General features: G+C 44.8%; 2 protein-coding genes and 4 non-coding genes across 6 annotated transcripts; 2 read left to right on the top strand and 4 right to left on the bottom strand.

The window, feature by feature from the left end:
- Positions 1-735: 735 nt before the first annotated feature.
- trnak-uuu (transfer RNA lysine (anticodon UUU)) lies at positions 736-808 on the bottom strand. The gene has a single exon. It is a non-coding gene; the product is annotated as a tRNA-Lys (tRNA).
- A 632-nt stretch (positions 809-1,440) lies between these two features.
- Positions 1,441-1,522, bottom strand: trnal-aag (transfer RNA leucine (anticodon AAG)). Its single transcript has one exon. It is a non-coding gene; the product is annotated as a tRNA-Leu (tRNA).
- A 1,716-nt stretch (positions 1,523-3,238) lies between these two features.
- trnak-uuu (transfer RNA lysine (anticodon UUU)) lies at positions 3,239-3,311 on the bottom strand. The gene has a single exon. It is a non-coding gene; the product is annotated as a tRNA-Lys (tRNA).
- A 642-nt stretch (positions 3,312-3,953) lies between these two features.
- On the bottom strand, positions 3,954-4,035 carry trnal-aag (transfer RNA leucine (anticodon AAG)). Its single transcript has one exon. It is a non-coding gene; the product is annotated as a tRNA-Leu (tRNA).
- Positions 4,036-6,839: 2,804 nt separating this feature from the next.
- Positions 6,840-20,342, top strand: LOC148832018 (erythroblast NAD(P)(+)--arginine ADP-ribosyltransferase-like). The gene is made up of 6 exons (XM_088919628.1): positions 6,840-6,946; positions 7,363-8,045; positions 9,081-9,204; positions 9,280-10,083; positions 10,394-10,515; positions 20,216-20,342. Exons 1-3 carry the CDS (start codon positions 6,866-6,868, stop codon positions 9,172-9,174), a joined length of 858 nt encoding a protein of 285 aa, XP_088775754.1. The 5' UTR covers positions 6,840-6,865; the 3' UTR covers positions 9,175-9,204; positions 9,280-10,083; positions 10,394-10,515; positions 20,216-20,342.
- Positions 20,343-21,149: 807 nt separating this feature from the next.
- LOC148832017 (uncharacterized) lies at positions 21,150-22,036 on the top strand. The gene has a single exon (XM_088919629.1). It carries the CDS (start codon positions 21,150-21,152, stop codon positions 21,726-21,728), a length of 579 nt encoding a protein of 192 aa, XP_088775755.1. The 3' UTR covers positions 21,729-22,036.
- The last annotated feature ends 145 nt before the right edge of the window (positions 22,037-22,181 follow it).

The following is a 22,181-nucleotide window of genomic DNA, read 5'->3' as shown; positions in this document are numbered from 1 at the left end:
AAGGTGCGCGAGTGCTCGGTGTTAAACGCACTTGTCGTAGTTTCTCCCTTGTGACCTCTGGTTCGTTTCCGATTGTGAAGAAGTCCTCTCGTTGACAACGCCGGTCTCCTGAGGATTTGGAACGATTTAATCCAAGTGCACCGCGATTCTGGCGGGACACGACTCCACATCATTCGAATGACTTCATTGTATCACGGTCTAGAAGAGCAACGCGCGCACTTGCTGAAGTGATATCCACAACCTCATGCATGTGTGAGAAAACTGTAGTAGTCGGTATTCTGTCATTTCAGTCTTTCACGTTGCTCCATGGCTCTTTGAAAAGTTAATCACTTTATAGCTTTTCCTTCATATAGCGAAACAGTTCACGGTGGTGTTGTCGCTGCGCTCCACGTAGATCATCTCCACGAAAGCTCCTGTAACAGTACAGGACACGCAGAGAGGAGTTCGCGCAGCTCTCAGCTCAGTGCGGAGTCCAGAGGGAGTCTCGCTCGCTGAACGGGTTTTCAAGTAAACCCGGCTGAGAGTCAGCAGGTCAACTCTTCAACAGCCTTGACAAGAAAGACGATCTTTTCCTACTTTTCTCCAGATGACTTTAAATTATTTAAAATTATTTAAAATTAAAATTATTTAAAAAAAGAATGCATTAGAAGTACGTTTAAAAGCGCAGCGAAACATCGTAACACTTCAAGAGTGAATTTTGTTTTGAATGTTTCCAATTGACAGAAGAAACTCAATCGCCCGAACAGGGACTTGAACCCTGGACCCTCAGATTAAAAGTCTGATGCTCTACCGACTGAGCTATCCGGGCTCTTGTAGCTGCAGACGACCGACAAAGTCCTGGCGAGTCAAGCGTCTCTTCTTGTGGCAAAGCGCAGTCATACCTGACCCGTCTGAAACAACCCCCGACAGACTTTACCCAGAAGCGACATCACCACTCCCAGTATGATGAGAAATACAGTGAGACACGGGGAGTCAAGGGGCTCCCTCAATTCATCCTCCTTCTCATTGTGGGCAGAGAAAAGTAAAGGCACTGTGCACATCATGCACTGGGAAATCATGTCGGAGTTTTGTGACAGCGACTTCAGAGACTAGACGCTAGGAATTTTCAGGATACTTTTAAATTATAGTTTCAAGCAAACCTGAATACTTTTGCAAGAAACATTTCAGAATCCCCGTGAAATCCAGTACGAGTACGGTTTACGTTCTCCCATTCCCGCTTTCCGACCCGTATTTAATTGCGATTTATTCTGACTGCGTATTAACTGATAAAATATAGACACATTCTCCCACGGGAGATCCCAAAAACGTATTACAGTTCTGGTCTTACACGTGCACCGAAAAGATGAGAAATGAATCGCATAAGAAATCACAGCTTTTTGTAACTTTAGGAACAGAAGGATTGTTTCCAACTGGTCAAATTGCAGGGAGTCGAAAAACTTTTGGCAGCGGTGGGATTCGAACCCACGCCCCCGAAGAGACTGGAGCCTTAATCCAGCGCCTTAGACCGCTCGGCCACGCTACCCGTCACAGCTCCTTCTTTTGCTGTCTCAGAGAATGACGGGTGTCGTCACCTCTTGTCGTTGGACGCCTGGAAGCTACTGCACCTTCGATTACTGAGATGTTTCCTCTGTCTTGGCGAAATCTCTACTTCTCTGGCACCTCTGGATATAGCTCTTCTGAGCGGCAGGCTTCAGAGCTCAGCGTATAGCGTCCTTGAAGTCATTTTATTTTTACAGGAGGAGGCTTTCTGAAACGTGTAGCGCCTCCTAAAATTAGAAACTTTTAAAGGGTGCTCACACCTGAAGAAGGCTCCACGGCTGAAACGTTGTGTTTTCTTTCTTTTTTCAGTATTGAATACACCTTTTACTTGTTCCTTTGCAGCCTACACATGCTGACGCGGCTCCCCACCTGAACTACTACAGCTTTTAAAGGGCTCGATCTGGCAACAAGGATGAGGTTAATTTAAAATTTGAATGACACAAACCCACATTCGGTTGAAGTGTATAGCTCCCATTTAAGTCTGCGGAATTTCACTCGAATAAATTCTGTGGGCTCTTGAAAAACTTTATCTTGAAAAACCTTGCCTTTAAGTATTCAGCGGACTTGAGCATAACATAGCAGAAGAACGTGCACGCACGTATGGCTTTTACAATCTCCCCGGGGGTAATATCGAGTGAGGCGCCATGAGGAAAAAAACTGCGAAGGTATTAAAATATTTAGTTCTGAAGATCTTGTTTGATCCTTCATGATGCTTTTAAACTTGTATGAAACCCACGAAATTAGTATTCTATTTTCGACGCCAAAAATTGGAAATTCGTGACTTCCCACAAGACTTAACACTGAACTGTTATAGTCGCATTCCAGTGTTAACCAATTCATCGTGCCTTTAACTGCAAGAATGGTCTGCTAATAAAAGCGTCAAATACAGACTTTGGTACTACTGTAGTAGTCGGTATTCTGTCAAATTCAGTTTTTCGCGTTGCTCCATGGCTCTTTGAAAAGTTAATCACTTTAGAGCTTTTCCTTCATATAGCGAAACAGTTCACGGTGGTGTTGTTAATGTACTCCACGTAGATCATCTCAACGAAAGTTCATGTAGCAGTGAGGAGTTCGCGCAGCTCTCAGCTCGGTGCGGAGTCCAGAGGGAGTCTCGCTCGCTGAAGGGGTTTCAAGTAAACCCGGCTGAGAGTCAGCAGGTCAACTCTTCAACAGCCGTGACAAGAAAGACGATCTTTTCCTACTTTTCTCCAGATGACTTTAAATTATTTAAAATAAAGCGAATGCGTTTTAAGTACGTTTAAAAACCGCAGCGAAACATCGTAACACTTCGAGAGTGTCTGAATTTCACCGTGTGCAGCGGGCTCTTTAAGGAAACGAGTTAAGTTTCAACTGACTCAAGCGTCGTTTGCAGTATGAGTTGGGCCGATATAAAACTCCTGGTGATTTCTGTGATTGAACCCGGGATCTCATTCATGCGAAGCATGTCCCCAACCAAGACAGAGGGAGAAGGAAATCGATCAAGCACGGAAGTGTTGTTGTTAGGGGATTTTAGCCTGCGGTTACAGTACGTCACCTGTCATCTCTTGTGCCGTCTGGAATAGCGCTGGTGGATGTGAAGAAAAATGCAACAGAGGTTGAAACGTATTTAACATTGAAAATATACATGGTACCGCTCGAGAAACTAAAGGACAAAAGACCAAGTATTTTGGATGTTTGCAATTAGCAGAGGAAAATTAACCGCCCGAACAGGGACTTGAACCCTGGACCCTCAGATTAAAAGTCTGATGCTCTACCGACTGAGCTATCCGGGCTCTGGAAGATGCAGATTCCCGACAATGTTCTGGGGAGTCAAGCGTCACGTCTTGTGGCAAAGCGCACTCATACCTGACCCGTCTGAAACAACCCCCGACAGACTTTACCCAGAAGCGACATCACCACTCCCAGTATGATGAGAAATACAGTGAGACACGGGGAGTCAAGGGGCTCCCTCAATTCATCCTCCTTCTCATTGTGGGCAGAGAAAAGTAAAGGCACTGTGCACATCATGCACTGGGAAATCATGTCGGAGTTTTGTGACAGCGACTTCAGAGACTAGACGCTAGGAATTTTCAGGATACTTTTAAATTATAGTTTCAAGCAAACCTGAATACTTTTGCAAGAAACATTTCAGAATCCCCGTGAAATCCAGTACGAGTATGATTTACGTTCTCCCACTCCCGCTTTCTGTGCCGTATTGCGATTTATTCTGACTGCGAATTAGCTGATGAAATTCTCCCAGGGGAGATCACAAAAACGTATTACAGTTCCGGTCTTAAAACGTGCACCGCAATGACGAGAAATGAATTGCAATCACAGCTTTCCGCCTCTTGCAATAGTGTCATGTTATTTTTCGTTACTTTTAGAATAGTAGGATTGTTTCCAACTGGTCAAATTGCAGGGAGTCGAAAATGGTTTGGCAGCGGTGGGATTCGAACCCACGCCCCCGAAGAGACTGGAGCCTTAATCCAGCGCCTTAGACCGCTCGGCCACGCTACCTGCTACTTTCATAGTTTTTGCTGTCTCACAGAATGACGGGTGTCGTCACCTCTTGTCGTTGGACGCGTGGAAGCTACTGCACCTTCGATTACTGAGATGTTTCCTCTCTCTTGGCGAAGTCTCTACTTCTCTGGCACCTCTGGATATAGTTCTTCTGAGCGGCAGGCTTCAGAGCTCTACGTATAGCATCCTTGAAGTCAGTCAAGTTATTTTTACAGGAGGAGGCTTTCTGAAAACGTGTAGCGCCTCCTAAAATTAGAAACTTTTGAAGAGTTCGATCTGGCGACAAGGATGAGGTCAATTTAAAATTTGAATGACAGAAATCCACACTTGGAGTCTGGGGGTAGAGGTGCAGAGTTCCCATTTCAGTCTGCTGTATTTAATTCAGAGACACTCTGTGGGATAGTGCCATGAGGGCAGAGCTCCACTTCCAGTGCCAGGAACACAACAGCTCCGAGTCTGTGTGTGACAGTGGGAGAGTGTGGAATTCACTTTGGCCTGATGTGCCTCTCATTGCACAAAGACTCTGTTCACCCAGGCAGGACTAATTTCCATCAACTTCAGATTTCCCTTTCAGCGTGAGTCTGTGTGGTAAGCAAAGGCTTGAACTCACAGAGCTGGTTATAATTGCAGTGCTCTTGTAACAGAGCGCACTATCTTCACCCTGCCCTTGTCCTGGTGAGGGTTCTGACACCTTCGTCCTGTGGAGTCCTGAGACTCATCCCTTTCGTCTTCTTCTGCAGGATCCCTGGTGTTGGAGAGCTGCAGCAGAACGGACTGGGATCAGACACCTACGAGCCAGGAGGACTCTTCGTGCCCTGAGCCAGACTGCAGCAGGTACTGTGTTTGCCATCCTGCTCCTGAAGCTCTGTGTCTGCCGTGTCGCTTCTGAGTTCAGGTTCTTTTCTCTCTCCCTGCTGCTCCTCACGCTGTTTCTGGCAGGTTTCCCCTTTCTGTGAAAATAAATGCAACAATAAAATCATGTAATAAATAAACTGGAGGACCTTGGAGATATGAAGAAAAGATATGGGATTAGAACCGCAGAAAATTCATTCTTAAGGAGCTTTAATGAAATCCTCACTCTTTGTTGTATGAAGTTGTCCAATATGATAAACGTGGTCAAACTATATGAGAAGCATTTTCTTGCCCATTGGTTAATTAAAGACCCCCTATTATTTATAAATATTACTTAAAACATTAATAGCTCCGATACAACTCGCTTACTGAATGCTCAGTCACATCAGCCACAGAGAGACCCGGTGATTTACAAAGTTAGTTTCAAAAATACACACTAGAAAATACAAAGACCTTATAACACCATGTAGTATACAATCTTTATAGCAGATGTATAGTCTATTTTAGAACAAGTGTTTCAAGGTCCTAACTAGACAAATGGAAGATACAAACAATGTGGTTTCCGTGCTACTGGATCTGCTTAGCAGTGATGAGTTCAGGACGGTCGCTGAGCCTCGTATCTCTTCTACGTACCAGTTCAAAGACAGGCTGCAGTACCGCAGAGAAACAGCAGAGGGAAGCAAATACGCATTATAAACCTCCTGGTGCATGAAATAGTTAGACAAGCTGTTAAGTTAAAATGTTACCCCGAGGTGTTAAAATATCATGCAGGAATATCTGAGGAATTTGAAATTTTTGTGCCCTTAGTGTATCCTGATCAGTCGTGTTCAGTAATATAATGACAGGAGACTCCAACTGGCTCATTCATTACATACCACAAGTCTCGTTATAATCCACATAAAATGAGAAACTCATTTAAAAGCTCATTCTCCTATTCCACTGTATGAATACAGTGTGTATCTTATAAACACAAACCAGTTTGGAGTGATTTGATTTATTTAGGGAATCATTAGGATTACATTTACTGGATATAAACTATCATTACTGCGTTGCTATAATAATGATTTTATTTTCAAGATGGAAACGAAAAGCACACGTTTAGGTAGGTCCCGTTTTCAGGTCACACAGTTAAAGAAACCCATTTAAGAACACTTTCAATGCACCAATCAAACCGGAACAGAGTTTAGATTGTATAAGGGAAAGTGGAACAATAATGGTTCACAGTAATTACTTCTTCATTTCTCTTTTTAGGGATCTATGAGAAAAAAAAAACCTTTCAGATGCCAGTAAATATATTTTGAACATGTGTCAACACATCCAGGAAAACATCACTTTATTCAACTGAATCTCTTCCTAGAATAGGAAAGTGAAGCACATATGTGTTTCACGTCAAAGTTGATTGAAGGCTCATCAGACCTTCAAGACAGAAATCCCTGCTTGGCCTAACCCACCAAGCCATGGGCACAAGGAGGGATAGACCCTGGAGGGACACCAGTCTGTCACAGGTCTCACACACAAAAAGTTTCCCAGGAGCCAGCTTAACCAACTAGTATGTTTTTCAACTGTGGGACAGTACTGGAGCACCCAGAGGAAACCCACACGAACACAGGGAGAGTATACAAACTCCACACATGTAGCACCCCAGTCATTGAGCCCAGGGTCTTTGCATTGCATAGCTGTGATGCTAACCAAGTGCCACCATGCCACCCAAGATATATATAAATGCAAATTGTTTTATGGTATGTATAAATCCCCTTAAAACAAATCGTGTATAGAAAATATGGTGGTTGTATAAAAATGTTATGTGGCAGTGTTTGTGCATATGTAAAGTACAAGAGGACGAGAGTTTCACCTGCAGATGTTTAACCCTTGGTCTATATTTCTCCAGCACTTTGTCATATTTCCATTCTGCTAGAGTGCTCACTATCGTGTGTGTGTAACAGACAGCACAGCAATATAGTGCTGATGTCCCAAGATGTGGGAGGATAGGACTCAATGGATGATTGTCTGCTTCATTGGGCTCGGTGCTATTACATCTGGAGAACCTACACAATCAGTGAGTTTATGTATTTATATATGTGTGCTAGTATCTCGCAGATACCTCCCAGCCATCCTCGAGCTGAAATCCGCCATGCAAATGGGCCAGCAGACTTCTCAGGAAGTGACATCACAGCAATGATCTCATCTTGTGAAACCTGTGCAGAACCTGTGACATTGTAAAATATAATAACAACTGATAAATTTCCTTTAAGCTATTGTCTCATTTATTCATTTGAATTCTGAGCTGAAAACTCTTTCAGTCTCGTAGTATGATAATTACGTACTCACTATTAAAAAAATAATTCAAAATAATAAATTGTCCGGGACAGGAAAGCTGGTGTTATCATGTAACGATGTAAAGTTCTGAAAAACATGATTGTTTTTCAATGTTTTGTAAGCTGTTTTTCTTAATTTGCTATTTTTATATCAAAGTTCCCCCACACAGTGAAACTGGATATGGCTGAGAACTCAGTAGACGATCAGTATCTGAGCTGTCAGAATGAGATGCTAAATGTGACGGTAAAAGGAGGACTTCTGGAAAAGGAGAAGAAGGAGAACAACCTATTTCGTGAAGCTTGGGATGTTGTCGAATGCACTGAACCTGTTCCTGGGGGAACACCTGAGCACTGCAGAGCGATTTTTGTCTACACCTCCAACTCCATTTACCTGGAATTCAATAAAGCCACAAGAAGCAGTGGGGGCAGCGTGCAGGAGTACATGAACACCTACCCATACAAGTCTCTTCACTTCCTGCTGACCGACGCTCTCCGCTTGCTGAGACAACAACTCACTGTCTGCTATAAGGTGTACAGAGGAAGTAGAGAGGACTTTGAGGCAGAAGTGAACTCAGAAATAAGATTCGGCCAGTTTTCATCCAGCTCTAAAGACGAAGCCTTTGCACACTTTTTTGGAGATACTACCTTCTTCGAAATCCAGACCTGCCATGGGGTGGACATTGAGAAGTTCTCCCAGTTTCCAGCTGAGGCCGAGGTGCTGATCCCTCCCTTTGAGAAGTTCAAGGTGAAGTCAGTGACAAAAACAGACAAAGGCAAGAAGAAGATTGTTCTACAGTCCCGCGGTACCTACAGTAATCACGCATGTTCATTCTTTCCAAGGCAAGTTCCAGGGGTTCTTCTCACACCCTATTTTAAAGTTGTAAGTAAACAACATATATGCTGGCATTAAAGGAGACTATAATGTGGTACAGTGAGCTATGAACTATAAATAAGTCCATTATTTCCACCAATGGCTGGATTATGGTTTTCCCCAAGTACCGTTACACTGCTACCACACCTATCCCACCGCTGCCCCCAATTGAAAATAATGAATTTCCCAATACTTTTCAATATGGCCCCCATTCACTCTTATACTTTTTGTGGAATGGGTGCAGTAAATGTGATATTTCTTATTTCTCCAGAGGGAGCACGTGCTGTATTAGTTAAGAGGCACACTTTCTCTTTCTCAGGCTGTGACAGGAGATCACGCTGATCAATCTGCGGTCACTATGCTTGTTTTTTTCTGTACAGCCAGACAGGTCTGTATACCTCTGTCTAGTTTCTATGCCCAAGCTGTAGGCACTGTGTCTGTGCTCTCTGGAAAGCCAAGTCTGCCTGTGTCACCCCACATCTGTGACCAGGCTATGGTCAATGACCCTGTCCTCTCTGGACACTCAGGTCTGTCTGTGTCCAGCTTTAATGGCCAAGCTGTGGTCAGTGAGCCTGTACTTTATCAGGCTCTATTTCATATGGGCTTCCTCCCACAATCCAAAAAAAAACAAGTAAGTTAATTGGCTTCTGTGTAGATTGGTGTGTGTGTCTGCACTGCAATGGACTGGTGTCTCCTCCAGGGTGTATCCTGTCTTTCACCTGTTAATTGCAAGGATAGACTCCTGCTCCTCCGTGACCCTTCCTTGGAAGAATCGGTTAGCAAATAGGTGGATGGATTATTTATATTTAAGAATTTCAAAGATTCGCAGCTTGTGCATTTTAAAGGTCATGCAGTTTTGTTCTCAGTGGCTGTACAGTATATCTAAAAGAAATGCTTTAATTGAAGAATGTACTGACTGTCGTGTCTAGTGATATGTGCATCTGTACATCTCTGTTCTCCTCACCCTCTCTCTGTCTGGCTGACTCTCTCCTCTTGTACTCCAGCTCCAGGTCCAACTCTGCCCCTCGCACCCTCTCCTCCTCTGTCCTGGCTCCTGTGCTCTCTGTGGCTCTGCTCCTGCAAGGCCTGTTGGGATAATGCCCAGGATACTGCTTGCTGCCCAGTGGGGTGAGTCTTTGTCAGCTCACAAGGTTCCTGAGTCTCCGTGAGCTGGAGATATATTGATCTTTCCTCTGTTCGCAGGTCAACATGAGAACTGACTACAGCTGCCGTTTGTTACCCTCCTTCACAAGAGAGAAATCATGAAGATGAATTAATTACTGAAAACTGTATTTATGCTTCATGTGACGTAGTAATAGATGGTGGACAATTAGAAATGCAGCACTGATTACTAAGCTGATTTGGGAGTAACAAATTAATGAGAATTAATTATTTTTGGTTAATGACTTTAAAGCTATTCAGGCTAAAAAGATTATATCTATACTGAGTAAGGAGAAGATGCTGTTATATTGTTTAGTGTGTGCAATTTTAAATCTTTCTAATCTTCACTTTAACTCTGTAAGCCCTTCTACTATAAACAGCTATTGACATAGTTATTTTTATGTTACTGCACCTTTTCAGTATGTCAGGAGTATTGAAACTCACTGTGACTGTAGCCTGTATTGTAACAGGACTGTTCTCCTGTACTGTGGTTGTATTCTCTATTGTAATGGGACTGTTCTACTGTACTGGGACTGTAGCTACTACTGTAACAGGACTGTTCTACTATAATGTGACAGTAATACATTGGAGGTTGTCAAGTGTTTGCTTATACAGTTTGGTAGTGTACAGTGCGCATTATTGTGCAGTCTATACAGTCTGTTTGTCAGTGTACAGTGTGTCACTATACAATGTCTGCAGAGTCAGTTGGCTGGCTGAAACAACAAGACTGGTCAGCTTTTAACACTTTCCCACATCTCTTTGTGTAAGACGTGCCTCCATGACCCATAAGCCATGGGAAGTCTCACTGCAACTGAAACAGAAACTGCAAACAAAACGATAAAACAGGTAACAGGTTCCACAAAAATGAGCATTGTGCAAGACTACAGAACTGATGTACATGAAAAAAGTGTCAAATTATAATTGGCAGCTCAATAGGAAGTGGACACATTGCAGAGGAAACCGCTACATGAATTTGAAACTTATCCTCCTTATTCCTGAATGCAATCCCGCAGATTAATGTATTGACATTGACGAAGGAAGTGCTAAACCATTCCACAGTGCTTTGCTCTCAAAGATTTCTTAACATGTTCAGTCCACTTGATTAATTGTAATTGTACATATTTGTTGGGTTGTCTAACTTTAGTTTACTCTTCAGGAAGTAGAACACGATTCAAATCAGGAGACTGACTTGGCCAGTTCAACAGTTTCCACTACTTCTTCCTGATGACCTTCTTGGATAAGTGTGCCGTATGTTTTGGGTCATTATCTTGCTGCAGGGTAAGATAAAAAAAAAGCTTCTGGAAAGAGATGAGTAAATGGTTGGAAAATAGAGAATTAGAAAAGTGCAGGTTGCTAAGGCATAAGATAAATGTCTTTTACGCTATCCCTATCAAGTAGGCATCACCTGATCAGGGGCGATTTGTTAGGTGAGGAGTGCTGTGACTCAGGAGCTCTTCCAGCTTTGCTGTGGCTGCTGGCCGGAGAGGGAGGAGCAGGGTGTCTGATGGTCCATTTGAGTTCTTTGCTACTTCTTTGCCTTTGCGTGCTGGCTTCCTTGGGTCTTGACGTTCAGTCCTCTTGGGCCGAACTTCAAGAACTTCAATCGTCCTGGGCCTTTCTTCACTGGACTAACCTCCTGTCCTCCTGGGCCTAACGTCCATCCTCAGACCTGACTTCCAAATTGTGGTTCTCGGCTTGCCCTGTTTATTAGCCTCAGACAAAGATCACTTGTCAGTCATGTCTACCAGGGTTCTGGTTGGCCAGTTCAAATCTGATATTTGCATATCTCTCCTTCAGGAATTTGTATTGCTTCTATTAAGAGAGACAAGATGTAATGGTCAATAATTGCGAAAACTCATAACTTCTTCTGAGTTTGATATTTCGATTTTTGAACTACTCATGTTTTGGAGTACTCATGGAGATTGTCTGCACTTTGTTTGGCTGATATTAAGATTTCTGAACTACTCATGTTTTGCCCATTCATTTGATACCAAACAAGCATAGCCCACTTCTTCCTGAAGTGATTACTATGGCTTGTATTGTATTTTAATAGAATATTTTGAGTTTACCCTTTTGTGAGGGAATGAAGTATGTGACGTGGCACCATATCCAGCACTTTGTGCTGTCTTATACAATAAAGAATGAAAGACACTATTTTGTCATGTCAAAATCCTGATATGCAATACAAGCAATGGCACGTGGTTGTACCTCATTTCGCCACTGAAGGGGTGACTTGGTTTTCCAAATTTTGGTCCTCATCCGATGTGATTTGGTTGAATAACCTATTGTTATAATCTAAATCCTTTTTGTAATGCTTGTTGCAATCAGAATTCTGACTGTTTTTTCTGTTTTACTATAAATAGCCCTTTGATAGAAGACCAAATAGTGGTATCTAAGGGCATTTGAACAGATATCCCTTGTTTCTTGAGGTTTATGTTTCTTTTGAGTATAACTATGTGATTTCTGCATGGTTATACTTCATTTCTTCATGTACTGTAATGTCAACATTGGTTGACATTGGTTAAATGGTAAAACATGGTGCTCATGGTACATAGGATATATATATATTAACAAGTTAAAGGTTTGCTGAAAGGAGAAGAAAGGAAACGCAATGTTTCGCCTGTGGAGCCTTCTTCGGGTGTGAGGTTTAAAATTCCTTAGCTTCTTTGATGTTGTTGTCAGAAAGGTTCATCTGTTGTTTGATGGAGAAAATGGTAGTAAGCATAGCTTCTGCGAAAATTGTTGTAGAAGTCTCTGAGTGTCAGAGTCAAAGGAAAAAGTGTTAAATCTCTGGCAAAATCCTGTAGGAATGATATTATAACGACTACATCGGTAAAATAATTGGAGGTGGTGAGAAAGCCTGGTCTTGGCACTGGGAAGAGACGGGATGCTGGTTTAGGGAGAGAAGGGGGCAAGCAGCCCAGGGAGGAGGAGAAGGAACGACGAAGAGATCTGGAAAAAGATTTAGAGGAAGGCATAGTGGGTCGCAGCAGAAGTAGGTTGAAGTAGTTCAAGTAGGGAGCTGCATCAGCATGCGTAGGCTGCAAAGGAACAAGTTAAAGGTTTATTCCCTGCAGGAAACACAATGTTTCGGCTGTGGAGCCTTCTTTGGGTGTGAGCATATATATGGACGATTTGAAGGTATGGTTGCAAGGAGTTTTGAAACTGAATCTTGACAAGAGTCCTTCCTTGTATTCATTGCTAGGTAGTGGCCCCAAATTTATGGCCTTGCCCCTGGTGGAGAGTCTCTTCTCTTGACTTGAGATCACCAGGCCTACTTTGTTCACTATGTGGTGATTGTCTCACACTAGGGGGTGCTGCAATCAAAGGTAACATACAATAATCCTTCTGCAGTTCCATAGCGAATGGCAATTAATTCAGCATATCATAACAACTCAGGGACAGCATGACGTTCCTTGATTTAAATTCTATACTTTTAACCATATATCCTATCATTTTGCAATTGCTTCTCCAGGTTGTCTAGTATATAGTTTTGTGCCAGCCCCTCCTTGTCAGTGTATGGGCTTGTGTATTGCAGTGTGGTGGAGCTATTTTTGAAACATTTTCATACAGTGGCCTGTGCTGTGCAGGGATTTGCAGATTAATCTGTCATTGCTTAACCACCTGGGCTGCTGCAGCAAACTGCACAGGATGTGGCTTCACAAACACATGGGACAGTGTCAATACTGCACCAACAAGCTCACAAACTGCACACCGCACTGACACACTCTTAGTCTGACAGCACCTTAACATTCTGTTAATTCTTATTGCTTTGGCAACAGTGTAATTCCTTGGTCATGCCAATAAAGCTGTTTGAATTTGAACTCGAATTTGAGTTTGAGTTTGAATTTGAATTTGGAGCTGAGAGACAGGTCAGTGTGCAGTGACAAGTGACAGATCACTACAGACATGAGACAGCCTCAGAGCAGCACTGCAAAAACGCCATATGTTAGTCAATGAAATCACAGCACAAGCTAAAAAACATTAAAACATCCACTGATATACCCACTCAAACTGGATTGCAGCCCATTGTGTGATCTCCTGTCACAGCCTGAGAAACAGACAGTGAGTCTGTCTCTCAATAATAATAATACAGTGTGTGATCTCCTGTTCCAGCCTGAGGAACAGATAGTGAGTCTGTCTCTCAATAATAATAATAATAATAATAATAATAATAATAATAATACAGTGTGTGATCTCCTGTTCCAGCCTGAGGAACAGACAGTGAGTCTATCTCTTAATAATAATACAGTGTGTGATCTCCTGTCCCAGCCTGAGGAACAGACAGTGAGCCTGTCTCTCAATAATAATGCAGTGTGTGATCTCCTGTCACAGCTTGATGAACAAAAAGTGAGCCTGTCTCTCAATAGTAATGCAGTGTGTGATCTCCTGTCCCAGCCTGAGGAACAGAAAGTGAGCCTGTCTCTCAATTATAATGCAGTGTGTGATCTCCTGTCCCAGCCTGAGGAACAGACAGTGAGCCTGTCTCTCAATAATAATGCAGTGTGTGATCTCCTGTCACAGTCTGAGAAAGAGACTATCTCATAATGTATTATGGAATGTGTATAAATGTTCAGTTATATACCTGTTCTGTAAATGCTGAATGTAAATTTTATCTGTTTTGACGACAACATAATTCATTGGTTATGCGAAAAATGCTCTTGAATTTGAATTTGAATTTGGCAGAAGAGAGAGAGAGGCAGCAGTTCTCAAGTTCACCACATCCTGTTATGTTATGAGTCTTCAGTCACACTAGTTACTCTTCAGTGTTTTTCTTTTTCTAATCTTTTGCACACTAAACTAAATTCTAATCTAAACAGTTGATTAGTTGAAAGAAAATACAGCTAATTCAGGAAGTTTCATTACTTTACTACTGGGATTGGGAAAATAAGAGCATGAACAAAAGACAAAAAAGGAAAAATGATTGTGATAAATTGTAATAAATTCAAAATGATCATTGCTCCGATTAATGAATTCAACACTCTCTCCTTCTCCCCCACCTGTTTCTCAATTCTTTTCATTCTAACATTTGAATTCTCTAGAACTACAATAAAAGTGTTGCCAAGGCTTGGGACATAAAATACAGTAAAAATAAAAATAAAATTCAGTTTTAAGCAAAAGCAAAACCAGACAAATACACACTACAGAGACAAATGCAAGAACAGCATATCCAAGTTTGGATATGAACCCCAGGGGTCTCTGCAGAGTCCTCATTTTGCATAACAGACAAATGTCTGGAGAGTGTCCAACAAATGGCGTGGAGGTGCCTGGTGTGTGATCCTAATGGTATTGCATCAGTGGACCTGAAAGTCTCTGACCTGTAAACTTTAAAGGTGTCAGACCCTTGGGCCTGTTGGTGTCGGACCAGTGGGCCTGGTGGTGTCTGATCAGTGGGCCTGGTGGTGTCTGATCAGTGGGCCTGTTGGTGTCGGACCTGTGGGCCTGGTGGTGTCTGATCAGCGGGCCTGTTGGTGTCGGACCAGTGAGCCTGGTGGTGTCTGATCAGTGGGCCTGGTGGTGTCTGATCAGTGGGCCTGTTGGTGTCGGACCTGTGGGCCTGTTGGTGTCGGACCTGTGGGCTTGGTGGTGTCTGATCAGTGGGCCTGGTGGTGTCTGATCAGTGGGCCTGTTGGTGTCGGACCTGTGGGCCTGGTAGTGTCTGATCAGCGGGCCTGTTGGTATCGGACCAGTGGGCCTGGTGGTGTCTGATCAGTGGGCCTGGTGGTGTCTGACCTGTGGGCCTGTTGGTGTCGGATCAGTGGACCTGGTGGTATCTGATCAGTGGGCCTGGCGGTGTCTGATCAGTGGATCTGGAAGGGTCTTACCTGTTGGCCTAGAGGTGTCTGAAGAGTGGAGTTCAAGAACTCTAACCTGTGGACTTTAAGGTGTCAGACCGCTGGGCCTGCTTGTGTTCACTCAGTGGGCCTGGAGATGTCCGATCAGTGGGCCAGTGTGTCAGACCTGGAGGTGCTGTGATCTGTGTAACCTGTGTAGATCTGTGGGCACTGAGCAATCTTGCCTGCAGGGCACCACTCCCTAGTTTCATCTGGCAGTGCTGTGCCCATGATGCCTGTGCCTGCACAGTGGGGCAGCTATGGCAGGTTTGAGTGAGAAAGAGGCAGCAGGAGTGAGGAGGGGCCCTCTATTTCAGTTCCCTCTCAGAAGCGCAGCTGTGTGCCTGCTGGCTGTCTGCCCAGTCCTCTGAGTGCAGTATGTCTCCTCCCCTCCTCTCTCCTCCCACTCGATCTGTCCAGACCTCTGAAGTCTGAAGTTGAGCCCATATCTGACTGTCTGTACCAGGAGTGTTTGTGTTTAGAGCCTTTCTCATCATTCTAAAGCTGTTATGTGTTTCAATACTGAGAATTAGAAATAAAGACTAGTTCACTCCCCTCTCATTAGATGAGAAGAATGTGAAAAGGTCATAAATGAGAAGAGGCCATTTGGTCCCTCTGGTCCATTTGGTAGTAAGTACTTTTAATTGATCTGACAAACTCATTCAGCCATTTCATGTTCCTGTTGCACACTCCCAGAACCCTTCGTGTAAAAAAGTGCCTTCTGTTACACATCTATGTAGTTTCCACTTGTGCTCTTTCACAGCCTTGTGTGCTCTGAGGCTCTCTGGGCTCTGTAATGAATTTTTCGGGGTGTGTCTGTCACTGTCCGTGTCTCTCAGTGTGTTGGAACACTCTGCATTGAACCTGATCAGAGGATGCTCCCCTGGAATATGAGTATTCATTTAAAACACCACCCTGCTGAAGTCAATTTCTCTCCCTTATCTGTTGATGACACGAAAACCACTTTTCCTCCCTCTCTCTCTCTCCTCCCCCCACTGCTCGCTCTCTCTCTCTCCCTTGCTCTCTCGTTCTCTTGCTACTTCACTCCCTCGCCCTTGACTCACAAAAGCAGCTTTCTGCCCTTGTCAGAAACAGACCCTTGTCTTCTGCGGCGTCACCGCGGCCCGTCTCCTGCTCGTTCTCTGACTCGCGGCCCGCGGGGTGAGTGCTCACTTCGTTCTCTTCTGTTGGGGGTAATTTCGGTGGGGCCTGGGGGGCTGACTCTGCAGTCGGGGTGCTGTTTGTCACCAGGAGTGGGTATGAGCTGCCGGGGTGTCAGTATCTCTCCATCTGTCTGGCTCTGAGCTTTCTTTTTGCTCTCCTTGCCCTGTCGCCATCTTTAATCTCTCAATCGCTCTTCTTCTGCTCCTCCCTTCCTCTATCTCTTCCCACTCTTCCCTCCCTATCTGATCCTCCCTGCTCTTTCCTGTCCATGCCCATAAACTCCTCCCTGCCCCTTGCAATCTGCCCTGTCCCTCCTGCTTCTCCCAGTCTGTCTCTCCTGCTCTACCCAGTCTGACTGTCTCTCCTGCTCCTCCCAGTCTGTCCCTCCTGTTCCTCCCAGTGTGTACTGTCCCTCCTGCTCCTCCCAGTGTGTACTGTCCCTCCTGCTCCTCCCAGTCTGTCCCTCCTGCTCCTCCCAGTGTGTACTGTCCCTCCTGCTCCTCCCGGTCTGACTGTCTCTCCTGCTCTTCCCAGTCTGCACTATCTCTCCTGCTCTTCCCAATCTGTCCCTCCTGCTCCTACTTGTCTGACTGTCCCTCCTGCTCCTCCCAGTCTGTCTCTCTCGCTATTCCTAGTCTTTCCCCCCTGCCCCTCCCTACTGTTTCCTGTCTGTTAGTGATCTCTAGTCAGTGAAAAGGTGATCACAAGGTGATTAGCTATCACTACTTAGTGAATCAGTGATCACTTGGCTGTGTATCAAGGATGATTAGTTAATAAATCAGCGATCACTAGGTAGTGAAGCAAACTAGACTGTGTATCAGTGCTCACTAGTCGTTGTATCAGGGGTCGCTGCACACTGAATAAGTGGTCACTAGTCAATATAGCAGTGATCACTAGTTACTGTATAAGTGATCACTACTCAGTGTATCAGTGATTACTATTCAATGTGTTTCAGAAATTACTAGTTAGTGTATCAGCACTCATTATTCAGTGAATTAGTAATCACTAGCCAGTGAAACAATCATCACTATACAGTGAATGGGGTAATAATAATAATTGGTTACACTTATACTTACACTTTTCTGGACACACTCCACTCAAAGTGCTTTACAGGTAATGAGGACTCCCCTTCACCAGTGTGTAGCCCCACATGGATGATGCGACAGCAGACATAGTGCACCAGAACACTCACTACACATCAGCTCTCAGTGGGGAGGGGAACAGAGTAATGAAGCCAGTTCAGAGATGGGGATTATGAGGAAGCCATCATTGGAATGGCCAATTGGAAATTTTGCCAGGACACTGGGGTTATACCCCTACTCTTTTTGAGAAAGACCCTGGGACCACAGAGAGTCAGCACATTGGTTTTAAGTCTCAGCCGAAGGATGGCACCTTTTTACAGTATAGTGTCCCCTCACTATACTGGCGCATTAGGACCTCAGGTCCTCAATTTTACATCTCATCCGAAGGACGGTGCCTGTTTACAGTACAGTGTCCCCATCAGTTCATGGGGCATCGGGACCCACACAGACCACAGGGTGAGACCCCCCTACTGGTCCCACTAACACCTCTTCCAGCAGCAACCTTAGTTTTTCCCAGGTGGTCTCCCATCCAGGAACTGACCAGGCTCATACCTACTGAGCTTCAGTGGGCTGCCCGTTTTGAGCTGCAGGGTGATACAGATGCTGGCTACAATCACTAATCTGCACGTCAGAATGTACATCAGCAGTTACTAGTCAGTGTATCACTTTGTATCAGTGATCACTATGATCACTAGTCAGTGTATCAGTGATTGCTATTCCGTGTGGATCAGATATTATCGGTCAGTGTATCAGCAATCAATTCTCAGTGCTTCAGGGATTCCTATTTTGTGAATATGTTAGAGTACCAAAGATGACTAGTCAGTGTTTATCAGAGATCACTAGTCAGTGCATAAGTGAACTCTAGTCAGTTTATTAACACTAATTAGGCAGTGAATCTGCAATCACTAGTCAGTGTATAAGCGATCTCTATTGAGTGTGATTTCTTCGTAAGCCCACATGAATACTAGATTCTTGATAATCTTTCCAACATGAAGAGGAAATCTATTCTTCTATCAAAAGAGGAAATTTAGCATTTTTGATAGAAGTTAATTAATCTGAGGATCTCGTTAAGCCATCACTTGAAAGAATCCAGGGTATCAGCTCGTTCAGCAACAAGACTGCAGAGCTCTGTGTAAAGAGGTGTCTCCGGTCTTGATCAGAGGATCTCACCCAGCCATTACTTAAAAGATACCGGCCTCAACAAAATTATTGGGTATCTTGTTCCATACTCCAACCACCCCTTGTGTAAAGATGTGCATCCCATTCTCTACTGAAATGCACTTCCACCCTGGTTCCTCAGGCGTCCTTTGCCTCGTGTTTTACATGGCTCGACTTTACTGCAATGTGGCGCCCACGGCTGTACAGGATACGCCAAACGAGGCCTTACTTGTGCATTCTAAAACTGTAACACAGCCAGAGCAAGCCTCGCGGTGACTCAGAACGAGACGCTTCTCTTCCACTCCCCCTCAGCAGAGCAGCGGGCGCACCACCCCAGCGCAGAAAGAGAAGTGAGAGAGAACGAAGCTCAGCATGATTTTTCCACCACGCTGCGAGAGCGCACACTTCCTGTCCTGCCTCAGCTCGGCTGCAGAGGCAAGCGGCCCACTTCCTGTCTCCAGCTGGAGATACGGGTGGGGAGGTGGGGAGAGACACAGTTGTGGTGGATATGAAGGACAGCCAGTGTAGCATGAACTGTGTATGCGCTCATCTGTCTTTTACATCAGACCGGTCTCAATCAAGAAGATGTCATTCTGCCCATCAGGCCCATCTGCTTACTTAATTGATCCCAGGAACTCATCTAGCTGTTACTTGAAAGAAGCCAGGGTATCAGCTTCAAATACGTGACGGGGCAGCTTGTTCCATACTCCCACCACCCTTTGTGTAAAGAAGCGCCTCTAGCTCTCAGATCAGTGTTGCCATTTTCTCCTTGCTGTGACACGCATGACTCATACTGACACATGCGTTTCAATTGTGACTTTTGGATGATATTTCTAAATCTGACAAGACGATACATTTTCTTGCATGTGCAACTGATCGCTAACAAAGATCTCCCTTCTTTAATGCACATTTTTGATGTCTGGTGAATTGTAATTGCTGTAGCTCAGGAAAAGCATGCATTGTCTTATTTAGACAATTTCTATTTAAAATTATTTCTGAAACTAGAGGCTTCACGCTTGTTCAGTAGCAAGTCTGAGTTTCACAAAATAAAAACATCTGAGCCGTGTCTAAGGAGCAGGGTGATTCTAAACTGCAGGAAGCTACACATGATCTGGGATCTGGGTGATTGCGTAGATTCTTCTATGTCCTCGACAGAAAGCAAACAGAAATCTCAGGTATAGAAAAACAAGTCTGGAACTGAAAATACTTAAGCTCTGCAATGCACTAGTGAAACCTAAATTAGAGTATTGTGCAGCATTTTGGTCACCAAACCACAAAAAAGGATGTTAGAGCCTTAGACAGAGTTCAGGGAAGAGGAGATTTTATCAAAGTATATAAGACCATAAGGAGTACAGACAGGACCACAACTTCATACTCAGTAACAAAATGGAATTCTAGTCACTAAAAAGGGAATATATTTAGGCCCAACCTGGGCTCTTTAAAGAAACTGCTGGCTGATATTTTTTATTTGCTAATTTCTATAATATATATTATATAATATAATATTTATGTGGGAACTCCAAATGGGCAAAATAACAAATATTGAATAGAGTAAGACAAGTTGTTTTTTACACTAAGATCTGAGGGTTTCTGAAACAAGTGTCGCTGTTTAGCAACTATCAAACCGCAAAACGAGCAAGATGGTCCGACTGATCGGACCTGACGTGACTGTTGACAGCCAATGTGAGATGAATCCAGAGTGTGTGACATGCCGATGATGTCAGGCTGTTGTTTCACCAGATCAGTGAGGATTGGCCGAGAGGCGACGCCACTGTGGCACAGAGGACAAGACAGAGAGAACAACCGCCAATCCGCAGTCACTAGCTCAGCCAGACTAAGCACACCACAAGGGGGCAGTGTCGGCCAGCGCAGGGGTGAGGCACACCCGGAACCCTTGCACGCAGGTACGAATTTGCTCAGTGACAGCTCTCTGTCTGCAGGGTGTTCCAGTCAGCCTCAGCAGCCACCTGAAAACTGACGTGCTTTGCTCACGTGGACAAAAGTGTCAAGACTTTCATTGCAAAGACGCACAGATAAATCTTACAAGTGGAGAGTGTTTTCCTTATTAGAGATCTGAAACTTAATGTATCCCAGCTGCTGCTGCTACTACATCCGATGACACAACTTCAGCTTTGATTAAGAGAACTACTTCTACAGCTCTGATAATCTTTTATGTTTCTACTACACTTAAAACTCCTATGGTAAATACTGTACTGTATCTGCATACTCTTCTAGAAATCAGTGTGTCGGTATTAAGCCCTCTCTCTCAGTGCAGTGTTAAAGTACTGGATTGTCCTGTCAGTGTGTTGTTAATCTCACCCTCCTCAGTGGTCTTCACTGCCTCGCTCTCACTGTTTTTTTGTCCTGTCCTGTCTTCAAGTTAAACTCTACCTACCTCATTGAATTGAGTTAATCACTGTGTTAAATATTTTGAGCCACACCCAGACACACTCTCTTTCACGACAGACTGATGGAAGAGCAGTTGATGTGTAATTTCTTGTCTGTAGGGTTATGTTTATATACTGTTGTGTCCAGTGACTTAGTGTTTACCATCTCCCTCACTCTGACAGGCCAGTCAGACGATCCTGGATCCCACCACCACCTGCGACACGTCTCGTCCAGCTTTCAAACCCGACTCCTGCACCAGCACTAAGGATCCGAGCCGGACGCCGAGATGAGTGACGCTAAGTCCGAGGATAGATCCAGCACCACCACCGTCCTACTGCTCTTCATCTTCTTGCTCCTCTTGGCCGTTCTGCTCGTCTTCTTCTACCGCCGGCTGAACCGAGCCACGGACGGGGCCTACGCCCTGAGCAAGCTCGGCGCGTGGCTGGGGGGCCGGGCGGAGAGGGTGATCTCAGGCCTGCGGGCCCTGGAGGGCCGCATGGGGCTCGGCCGAGGGGGGAGAGAGGGGGAGTTGGGGGACGAAGAGGCAGGAGAAGGGGGCGGCGAGAAAGAGGAGGAGGAGGAGGAGGAAGAGGAGGAGGACCGAGAGAAGGACGTCGAAGCCTGCGCCCCCAGGTTGCGAGTGAAGTCGGACAGCGAGGACTCGGAGGATGACTACTCCAGTATGGAAGGCTGCGACCTCAGGGACAGGGCCAAGCTGGCCGAGGAAGAGGAGGAGGAGAAAGAGAAGGAGAGGGAGGGGGAGAAGGGAGGGCTCCTGGTGGACCTGGGGCACTTTGCCGGCAGTGCCTCCTGGGCAGCAGACGAGTCACTTGTGCAGGGGAAGGATGACATGACTGCGCTGTAAGGGGGGGGGGGGGCAGTGGGATACATTTTGGGGGAGCAAGAGCGAGGACAGGGTGGGGAAAAAATACAGGCACCCCACCCTCCCCAAACCAGGCTCTGCACCCGACCGCATCTCGGGTGTCCCCAACTGCAGCTGAAGCACCGCCAGCGGTTCTTCAGATAATGCAGACCATGTTGTGTAGCGCTTTTTTTAAAAAAAACAACCAATCCGACTTGTAAAATACTTAAAACGGCAATGTACTTTTTTTAGCAGTTTTTTAATGTTGTGGAAAGTGCCTTTTCCGGTACAAATAAATCCTGTCTTTCATACACACGGCTTCAGTAAGTGACTGTGTGTATCGTCTCTCCTAGCGAGGGCCAATTTCTCCAGGTGCTGCAACTTATTCCCACACCCCGCCCTTCGGAGCGTACTTAGAGCTAACACTCCGCTAACACTTTACTAGAGGCTACCGGC

This window comes from Atractosteus spatula, chromosome 6, assembly GCF_055471065.1.
Source record: "Atractosteus spatula isolate fAtrSpa1 chromosome 6, fAtrSpa1.hap1, whole genome shotgun sequence".
Lineage (NCBI taxonomy): Eukaryota > Metazoa > Chordata > Actinopteri > Semionotiformes > Lepisosteidae > Atractosteus > Atractosteus spatula.
The sequence above is the reverse complement of the archived record's forward strand: the minus strand, read 5'-3'. Positions and strand labels throughout refer to the sequence as shown.